At 49.6% G+C, this 10,751-nt stretch overlaps 1 protein-coding gene across 1 annotated transcript in view; it reads left to right on the top strand.

The window, feature by feature from the left end:
- SSH1 (slingshot protein phosphatase 1) overlaps positions 1-10,751 on the top strand; it is a 59,545-nt gene that overhangs the window by 41,723 nt on the left and 7,071 nt on the right. The window contains exons 10-14 of the mRNA XM_045076733.1: positions 433-561; positions 3,127-3,173; positions 4,498-4,644; positions 6,206-6,406; positions 8,618-9,185. Of these exons, the coding sequence (XP_044932668.1) occupies positions 433-561; positions 3,127-3,173; positions 4,498-4,644; positions 6,206-6,406; positions 8,618-9,185 (1,092 nt within the window). The remainder of the gene's footprint in view (positions 1-432; positions 562-3,126; positions 3,174-4,497; positions 4,645-6,205; positions 6,407-8,617; positions 9,186-10,751) is intronic.

Raw genomic sequence — 10,751 nt, forward strand, 5'->3', positions numbered from 1 at the left:
AAATCTTAAAAACAAAACAAAACAAAAAACTATCATATTGTGAAGCCTGCTAAAGCAGGATAAAACTGACTTTATGTATTCACCATGATGTATTTGATAATTTAATTGTAAAAATAGAAGTTCCTTAAACTCAGTAGAAGAGATCCCGTGCAAATCAGCTTCTTCATATAAAATAATGAACTTCTCCCAGTCAGACTGACTGTGAGGCTTGGTAGCCTGTGTTCCCACCACCTGTGTTTGTGCTATGTGCATCTCAATGTGTATGTGCCAACTCTGGGGTAAAAAACAAAAAACAAAAAACAAACGCCAAAACAACCAAACACCTTTTTTAAAAACAGCCACAGTTTAAGTGGTAACATAACTTCTTTGGAATTGGACAGCCCTTGTTTTGTTTTGTGACGAATCACTTTCCTGCTGTTCTCCACTCCACAGATCCGTAATGAATTAGAGACGCAGATGAACTGTAACTTGAAAGAATTCAAGGAATTCATAGACAATGAGATGCTCCTTATCTTGGGACAGATGGACAAGCCCTCCCTCATCTTCGACCACCTTTATCTCGTAAGAAGCATGGTGCACAGCAGGGTCTGGTTTGGGGAAACATTGGTCTGCAGACTTGGGTTGGAGCTTGCAGCAGAGTCAGAGACAGGGAGAAACTGGCGTTGCTAGAACCCCATTCCTGGCTATTCTGGGAACCCCAGTCTTCAGCTCCCTTCCTCTGGCCTGCACAGTTGCACTCTGCCAGATGTCTGAGATGGGGGCTTCCAGCTGAGCTGTGTGGAGTGGTGTGAAGGCTGTCTGACATGGTCCACTGGCCGCAGTTTTCAGAATCTCTCCACCCTTGGTCTTCAGTCACTAGCACAAAGGTCCTGTCCAGTTACCACCACACGATTTGCAGGCTAGTGCCCCCAGTTACTAAATGACACATGCTTGCCAAACCCTAGAACCACACCTGGCATCACCGAAACGTAAGAAACAGTAGGCAAAACAGACCGAAATCGCAAAACTCAGTTTTTTCCCCTCTTTCCATCTGGGCAGCAACTCCGTGCCCTGCTCCCGGGCCCACCGAAGGGACAGGCCCTGGGAGCCCCAAGCAGGGGCAGGTTGCGCAGCTTCCCCCCACCTCCATCTCTTGCTGGATGCTCTTAATGCTGCAAATCTCCATAGAAGGCAACTGGCAAGTTCTCAGAGTCCCTCAGAGAGACTATAGAGGAGAGCATGTTACTAAAATTAGAGAAGCAGTACAGTGTGATGAAAGTCAGACCCACCAGGGCCAAGTTCCCACTCCCCAGCCAAAGCAGCTGGGAGACGGAGAGCGAGCCTCTTTGCCTTTTCTCCCGAGTTCTATACCATGTGGGATGGTTATGAGGATTAAGTAGAAGACGTTCTTAAAGCACCGAGTGCAGTTTCTGTAGGCACTGGTAAATGGCAACCATTGATACAGCAAAAATCACTTCCTGGGAAAGTGGAGGAAGTGTATTTGCTGCTGAAGGCAGGGACAGTCTTGTTTTCTGCCCACAGGAATTAATTAATAGTTCTTCAAATGCATGTGTTGTGATATATATACTTAATACTAAATATATATATATATATATATATATCTCAAATGTATATGTATTTATGTATGTATCAATTCGTGTGTGTGTGTGTGTGTGTGTGTATTTAATGTTTATATTAAAACCTATATGAATGTGTGGGTTTGAAGCCTTTCTGTATTTGGAAAGCTGTCCGGCAGCCCTGGGCTCTAATCTCCCCAGGAAGTTGGTGGTTTTTTTCATGGTAGAAGCAACAGAAGGCAGGCCATCTCTCCACTAGGTGGTGATCACAGCAAGAGGAAGCTCACAGATGTAGCGCGCTTTCGTTATTGTTTTCCAGTGAGGTTTGGTGCTTTATGTCACTTTTTCCATGAGAGATACTAAAGGAATTCTTATATTTGAGCCTCTCTCTCCAGCATGAAAATCCAGCTAGCACCCACACATTGCCACTCCACTGGGCCCCCTGGGGCTCCTGCATCCTGAGGGGTCTGCCCTCCTGGGAAAGGAAGTTTCTGCGGAGACTTAGAGGGGGCTCTGACTCTGTCATTTGCATTGCCTGAGAGTGAAGTGATAGCTTTTTCTTTGTTTTGTTTTTTTTTCCCCTTCTGTGTTCCTGGGAAGTCAGAAACGGGAGCATTCGTTTTTAATACGCTTTCATAGGCATTACATTAAAATGTATTATGGAAGGTTCAGAAACATCAGTAACTCCAAAGAAGAAAGTAAAAAGCTTCCCCAATTTGGCAAATCTAGATGTAGTCACTGTTAACGTTTTAGTATATTTATTTTCCCATCTTCTGGGTTTTTTTCTTTTTATGTCTATATAGCTTCTTAAAAAAAAAAAAAAGAAAGAAAGAAAGAAAGGAAAGGAAAGACTCATACTGTTTATATAGTTTTGTATCCTGTTTTCTTTTTTTAAATTGTTTTCATTATGCGACATTTTCCTGTGTTGTTAAAGAGCCACCCAAAGTATGATTTTTTTTTAATTGCCCCATCGTGTGGCTTCATCATTTATTTTACTAATTTCTTCTTGTAGGACCTCTTAAGTTGTTCCCATTGTTTGTCCTCGCAAATAACCATAAATATCCTGGTGCATAAACCTATGTGCAAATTCCGGGTATTTCCTTAAGACAGCTGTTTGTACGGGGAACCACTGGGTCAGAGAGTGGGAACTTTTAAAAATACCCAGAAAGGTAGATTGACTTCTGCTTTAAATTAGTGGTGTGTGAAAGTGCCCCTCTCCTGAGCGGCAAGCCGGAGGTCACTGCCTCTGGTGATGGGACCCTGCCGGAGCCCTAGGAAAGGACTTCGTGAGCAGAGCCCTAGGAAAGGACTTCGTGAGCGCGGGGGTTACATATTTCGCCTTTCCCCCAAGGCCTGGGGGCATCCAGGGCCTTCCATGCAGGCTGATACTGCCTGGAACGCCCCGGGAGCCTGCTTTGCTAGCGGTCTCTTTCAGTTATGTCTTCGTCTAAGGACAAGGGCCCGTGACGTAACCCTCCCCCACCCAAGACTAGCCCACCCCGTGCCTCCCCTATGCAATTCTGAGGCTGACACGTGACACTCACGGGGGTTTGTGTGATCTGTCCCCCAGGGTTCTGAATGGAATGCATCCAATCTGGAGGAACTGCAGGGCTCAGGGTGAGTCTGCTCCCCTCGTCTCCCCTTGTCCTTTCAGGCATCTTAGAAGCCCCCGAGGCTGAGCCCTTATAACCCATGGCCAAGGGCTGGGCTGGACAGATGTGCTTCAAAATGCCACCTCCTGAGTATTTCATGGGTTTTAGATGTGTGATTATTTGTGTCACCAAGAATGATTCACAGTCACACGCCAGTGGCAGAGGACAGCCTGGATGCTGGTAGGGCCACAAGCCCCCTCCTGGGCCCCACTGCCCCCTGGCACAGGTGCTGGCAGGTCTAGTGTGGACACACACACACCGGTCTGGCCACTCAGCAGCTCTGGTCCCACAACCACTCCTGGTCCTCCCGGATGTTCTACTTTGGGGCCTAGTAGGAATCTGGCGGCTGAAGACTCAGTCTTGGTCAGAAACATATGCCGGTCTCTGTCTGAGAAATGCCCAGCAGCAGGAATTAAGAAAAAAAAAAGTTTAAATCTAGACCTTCAAGAACAGATGTCTGGACATTTTTTTTTAAACAATGCAGCCACAAAAATCACCATTTTGTGGGTCTGACATGATGGCATTCTTGAATTACTGCATTTAAAAATCAAGACTAAACAAATCTTAAAACATATCTTTAGAACTACTGGTTAAGATGTGTTCTTTCAACAGAAAGTTTTCTTAAAATGTAGAGTGATACTATCGATGCTTTCTCGCACTGGGAATGAATAAATGATTTTTTAACGTATTTTGTAAAGCACTTGTAATAGTCTCATAGAAACCCTATCTGAGGTATCTTCTAAACTCCTGAAATTATTTTGGTCTTTCGGGAATGTATCCGGTTTAGAGAACCTGCACTCAGAGACCCACCCCACCCTTTACTTATTTATTTGTACTCTGCCTTGTTTTGAGAGGATTTAAGGCAATTCTCAAGGATATAAGTAATGGATGGAATGGATGGATATATTCTCTTTTAGCTCTTTGTTTTTTTTAAGCCTCTATCTATTCATAACAGGAAGTTTAAAAATTTGAGAGTGTCTGAAAATGTATCTAGTAATACATATGTCTGCTTCCAGAATTCCCATTGCTTAGCAACGCTTTGAACTTTCTTTTTGTAAGATTTTTTTTTTACAAAGAAATTTGTTCTTTATTATAATACATTCTCACCATATAGAGGGCAGTTGAAAAAAAAACTCCTATTTAAGGAAGAAAGTCCCACCATAAACATACACACTTTACGAGTGTGTATTTAATTTTTTCTTTGCTCAGTTTTCTGTTACTTTGGGGGTTTTTTTGTCGTTCCTCATTCTGATTCTCCAAATTTGTTCTTTATTTTTTTCTCATTACAGTGTGGACTACATTCTAAATGTCACCAGGGAAATAGATAATTTTTTTCCTGGCTTATTTGCATATCATAACATCCGAGTCTATGACGAAGAGACAACAGATCTTCTTGCCCACTGGAACGAAGCGTACCATTTCATAAACAAAGCAAAGTAAGTGGGCGGAGAAGCCCAAAAAGCTGGTCTGAGGAAGTAACTGGCAGATGCTAGGTGGGCAGAAATTGATGGCAGTCCCAGACACAGAAATCTCTGGTTTGTGGAGCCTTTGATGTCTGGTGGGCCTCTGGTTTTAGACCACAGGACCCCTAGCACCAAAAAGGCACAGTCGTTGATCTTCTCAGGGTGGGGGCCCCAATGAGCCTTTGTTTCCCCCATCATTGATTGGGACACCAGACCCCACTTCTGTCATCAGCACTGCTTCCAGGCAAGAGTCTCATATCCAGTAGACATTCATGGGAGGTCTGTCTATAGGGAGTCACTGAGCCAAAGGAGAAGGGTGTACAGGTCGTGCGTGGACTGTGAGCACCTTTGGGGCTGCTTCCCCAGAGAAAGCTGCTCAGGCAGGAGCCTGGAGGGAGGGCCCGCCTTCTGCACCTGAGTTGATCCAGTTTTCCTGTTCATAGAATGGGGCAGACCGTCAGAGGTCCCCATTGCTCTGAGCCTGTTACTGGCATCACCTGTTTTTTTGTCCTCCCCTTATTCTCCTCTGGAACAACTCTGCCTTACTGAAGTCCAGAATATAGAGACAGCCCTTTGCTATCGAGAGAAAACCCGTCTTCTGCTTTGTAATCCCTTAAGGTCAAAGCTCCATAACATGTCCTTACTGAATCTTAGTTTGTTTGCATTCCTGGGGGGATAGATTCCAGACCAGCAGTCAAACAAAAAAAAAAAAAACAAAGACAAAACAAAATGCACTGACAGATGGGGATGAATTTGAAGCCTGTGGTCTAGGAAAGGGGCCCAGACCCACCTGACAGGCCAGCTGCTTCCAGTATAAACAGACAGGCTGGTGGGTCTACCTCCTGTACAAATAAAGCTGTCCCGGTGCTGCCCTTTCCAGCATCGTGAACCCTCCCATTTTCAAGCCAATGAGGTCTGGAGAAACACAACCTAGCCATTTCTGTGCAATCAGTCCTACCTGGGCCAGAACTGCCTCCTTACAAATGACCAGCCCACCTGCCTTCTTCCCCTCATCCAAGCCCGGGTGCCACCATCCTCGCTCTGGCTCCTCGACCCTCCCTTTGTGGTGAACATCTTGCCCTCCCAAGGACCTCATGGCCTTCCACTTGCTGGCCCCGTTTTCTCTGCGGTCACCCATTCCCCGTCTCCATCTGCTGGGGCAGCTGGGGAGCTTTTACAGATGCCCCTTGCACTGCCCCTTTGCTTCCTGCAAGAGAGTTTCTGGTCTCCTGGCCCATCCCAGCGATCCTGCTTTGTCCCTGAGGGCAGCCGATCTGGGAGCTCTCCCAGCACGACTTGGCAAGGCAGGGACTGATTTATCTCGATTTCCCATTGTGTGCTAATTGATTTTGCAGTGAAGTTATTTCCTTTTGAGGGTGTGTGGCCATCTGCTGCTTCAGTATCAGGACATGGCAGGGGTTGGGTCTGGGCACGGAGATAACTTCAGCATTTAAAGGAAAGAAAAAAACACACTGGGTAAAACCTGAGAGAGTGAAACCGTGAACGTTTGGGACCCTCTCCCCTGCTTCTGCAGGAAGAACCGTTCCAAGTGCCTGGTACATTGCAAAATGGGTGTCAGCCGATCTGCCTCCACGGTCATAGCCTATGCAATGAAGGAATTTGGCTGGCCTCTGGAAAAAGCATACAACTACGTGAAGCAGAAGCGCAGCATTACACGGCCCAACGCAGGCTTCATGAGACAGCTGTCTGAGTATGAAGGCATCTTGGACGCGAGGTGGGTGAGCGTCTGCAGGACGGGTTGGCAGAACCCACTAAGCTCCCGTCAGGCCTGGCAGTGGCCTCTGCAGCTAAAATCCCGCCTCTGGTCAGGGAGGGGGGCGTAGGGGGTAGGAGCCAGGCTGAGACAAACAACTATTGTTTGGGGTTTGATTCGTGGTTTCCAGGAGGGATCTGTTTGATTTTGTTGGCATGCACAGAAAGCTGTTTTGCTGCTGGAGGGAACGGTGTGCAGCTTCTCATCCAAGGTATGACGTCAGGGGTGACGCAGGCACGTGGCCATCCCCATTTCCTGAGCATCTGCTTTGGGCCTGCCAAGCCCTGGGCCAGGCCTTGCCACAGGGCAGGTCCGAGGACAGCAGGACGGACTGGCTTCCAGCACTGATGAGCTGGGCCGTATCCGGCTAGCTTGCCCATCTTCCCCGGCCCTGGTTTCCCCTTCTGAGTTTGCAGCCTAAGCCTACCTGGTAGGGAAAGCTGTTGTGAGATTTACCTGAGGACTGCACAGGTTGACCTCTGCAGATGCCATGCTAGAGGTGGCTTGTGGTGAATAAAACGGAGCTTTGGACCTCCACCCAGAGGACTTGGAGCTCCAGTCCCCACCCAGAAAAGGTCTGCCAAGGACAGGTTATCCCGGGCGTACAGGGGAATGAAGAGTGGACACTGGAGGTTAGCGTGCCCCATGTTGCATAGCCGGCAGACAGCACAAGGGAGAGGGCACAGTCAGGTCTGCTGGCCCCCACGGCTCTGGTGCTGGGAGGCCCCGTGGAGGCGGGTTCCCAATCCCTGGGTGATTTCTCACTGGTGTTACTACGAGGCCACATGCACAGTCCATGGGCTTCTTGGCCAAGTGTGAGCAAGAAGGGGTGCCCTGACAGGGTGGAACAGAGTCTGAGAATAGCTCTGGACATCTCTGGAGTCCCTTTCCTGTCACCCAGGGAGTGGCTGGACAGATGCCCAGGCAGGGCCCCTGGCCGAGGGGAGGCGGAGGAGGGTGGGAAGGAGGCGGGAGCATCCTGCCCTCCTTTCCCTTAGCTCTTCAGACCCTTGCTGCCATCAGGGGTTTGCCACCGCACAGCCTCACCAGCGGTCTTCAGGCTGGGGGCACAACCACAATGCACTGCCTTGACTTGAAACCCCATCTGGGGGCCCTCTTGGCCTTGCCTGGAATGGGCACACAGAGCGGTCTCGACAGGTTGTGGTGCTCCCATATGTTTCAAAACAACAGCAGCCCCCCGCCTTTTCTTTCTTTCTTTCTTTCTTTCTTTCTTTCTTTCTTTCTTTCCTTTTTTTTTTTTTAATTGTATTTATTTATTTAATAGAAAGATATACAGTGAGAGAGGGAACATAAGCAGGGGGAGTGGGAGAGGGAAAAGCAGGCTTCCTGCCAAGCAGGGAGCCCAATGCAGGGCTCAATCCCAGAACCCTGAGATCATGACCTGAGCCCAAGGCAGATGCTTAACAACTGAGCCACCCAGGCACCCCTAAAAACAACAGCAGGCCCTTAATCCACATCCTTTGCCAGCTCCTGCTCCCATCATAGCCCACATACCTGCAGGATGTTGGTACTGGTGCCTCAAGGGTCCTGGAGGTGACTTAAGTACCTGAGTCCACATTATAATCTTTTTTTTTGGATCCTTACATTAAAAATATGTTATAACCACTGGCGATTCACAGACCTGTACCCCTGGGGATAAAAATATGTTATATGTTTAGAAAAAATTAAAAAATAAAAATTTTTAAAAATTTAAAAAGAAATGTGTTATAACCAGGGGCGCCTGGGTGGCTTAGCGGGTTAAAGGCTCTGCTTTCGGCTTGGGTCATGATCCCAGGGTCCTGGGATCGAGCCCCACGTCAGGCTTTCTGCTCAGCAGGGAACCTGCTTCCCCCTCTCTCCCTCTGCCTACCTCTCTGCCTACTTGTGAATCTCTGTCTGTCAATAAATAAATAAAACTTTTTTTAAGAAGATACGTTATAACCATACTACCATGGTATCATGAGACCTGTTTTTAAAAGCAATCTGTCTGCCACATGGTCGTTGCGTGGCAGAGTCACTGAGGGCCTCCGCCAGGAGCCGTGCGGGTTGAGGTTCCAAGGCTGTTTCTGTCAGCCCTGAGCTGTCTCTTGCTGGCCCAGCCCTGGGCGCTCCTCCTGGGACCCTCAGGGCACCACCCTCCCGTGACCTTCCTCTGCTCTTCCTCCCCCACAGCAAACAACGGCACAACAAGTTGTGGCGCCAGCAGAGTGAGACCTGCCTCCAGCAGCCGGCAGATGGCCCAGCAGGGTCTGGGGACTTTTTACCAGAGACCTTGGATGGCGCCCCGGAGGCCCCGCTGCCCTGCCTAGACGATGCTGCCCAGCCCAGCTTCCCAGACAGTGGCGCTCCAGGGGGACCCACGCTCCCCTGCTGCTTCCGGCGGCTCTCAGACCCCCTCCTGCATTCCCCCAGCGATGAAACTGGCAGCGTGGTCCACCTGGAGGATCTGGAGAGGGATGCCCTTTTGGAGGAACCAGCCGAGCCGGCCGAGGCAAACACACCAGCCAGACATCTCCAGGAAGCTTCTGGACTCTGCGAGAAGGAAGTGAAAAAGAAGCTGGAGTTTGGGAGCCCCAAGGTCCTGAGTGGCTCCTCGCCGCAGGTGGAGGAGATGGAAGGGGAGGAGGTCCCAGGAGCAGGGCAGTGGGGACGGCCCCCACCCCAGCTCGAGAAAAGCCTGCTCAACCGGGAGAACCTTAACAACAACAACAGCAAGAGGAGCTGCCCGGAGGACTTCGAGGTGGGCAGTGGGGCGGTGCGGAGGGCAGCGGGCATTACTGGAGCGTGGCTGCGGGTGCCTGGGAGTGCAGGCCCACTGTGGGGCTGGGCTGTGCGGGGCCAGCACCCGTCCCTGCAGTTCTTTTCCCCCACTGCTCCCCCCCGCCACCCCATGCCCTCATTCACGGCTCAGGCAGAGCTTCCGACTCAGTATCCTTCTTACTTAAAATGTAAAACAAGACTTACTACCTAGCTTCAGCATTTATCAACCCGAGGCTCTACCGCGCCCCACTCAATTTCCCACACTCTGAATTGTCTTGAGCCAAACCCCAGCTGGGTTGCTCCTTGCACAGAAGCTTCAGTGAGTGACATAACCACAGTCCACCCTGAAGAAGTTGATGTAATGGCTCAGTATCATCAAATAGCTGCTCTTCCCACTCCTGCTCTAATGCTTGACTCCCTGAGTCCCAAGTGGCTATCCTGTTTGGTGGGTTTCTGCAGCAAGGTCCTAGCAAGCTGGCCCTTGTTCAGAAAATCACTAATTCCGCCCGCCTTCCCTCTCCTCCAAGTGGCCCGGGAGCTGAGGCTGGTGCTGTGCCGCCCACCTCCCGGGTCCCGCCCTCACTCTGTACCAGCTCTTGCCACGGCTGGGGACATGGAGCTCCGTTCCCCCTGCCTTCCCTGTCCATCTTCTGAGACAGCTGTGATTCACAAGGAGGACCACTCAGAAATGCGTTCCCATATCCAGAGGGTTTGTCTTTCCTGTGTTCTAATACAAACGAAAAGGGAAGTCCCAGCTACCGACCTCCAGACCGAATGTTAATTACTCGTGAATTTCTCCCACTCAAAGCAAATACACATAAAGACAGATGATACAAAACATCTGTCTGGGATGGTGATGTGTCCATCAGTCTGAAATGGCATCGGGTGGATGGCAGGATGAAGAGCAGGAGAAGCGTGGGTAAGAAGGTACATGAAGGACAGCCTGCCTTTACTGGCCAGAGCTGGATTGAATGGGTGAGGTTCTCCAGGGAATAGGACCCAGAGACAAGCACTCATTCATTTGTTCAAATCTTATTTGCTAACTACGGTGCCAGGTTGGTGAGGGCTTCCACTGCAAGGGGACCGCGCTTCCTCTCCCCTCGCCGCTTAGCACCTGCTTAGCGATCTCAGTAGAGGTCCAGCTCCTCAGAGAAGCCTTCCCTCTGCGGAGCACTTTGAGGTCATCCCTCTCCATCCTGACACGTGTCACTCAGTTTGCTGGTTCACATGCGACGCTCTGAGGGCAGGGACTGTCTTCTTCGCAGCCCCTGTGCCTGACCCAACTCCTGACATGTGACAGGCGCTCCCTAAATATGAGTCGGATGGGAGAATTTGCTCCTGCTCTGTTGCCCCCTGGGCTCTGAAAGGTGGTCTTCAATCTCCTACTGGGGGACGTTCTGCCACATTTTAGAACATTAGGTTCTAAAGGTTTTAGGAGAAAACTTTGGTCAGAACTTCAGGAAAATTTCTGGGTCAAGAGTTCAGATCTCACCAGTTGAGCTGGAAGCCGGCCCCAGGAATCCTGATTCTACAGGAAATCCACCCT

Source organism: Mustela putorius, unplaced genomic scaffold (assembly GCF_011764305.1).
Source record: "Mustela putorius furo isolate JIRA1106 unplaced genomic scaffold, ASM1176430v1.1 tig00000193_pilon_pilon_pilon, whole genome shotgun sequence".
NCBI lineage: Eukaryota > Metazoa > Chordata > Mammalia > Carnivora > Mustelidae > Mustela > Mustela putorius.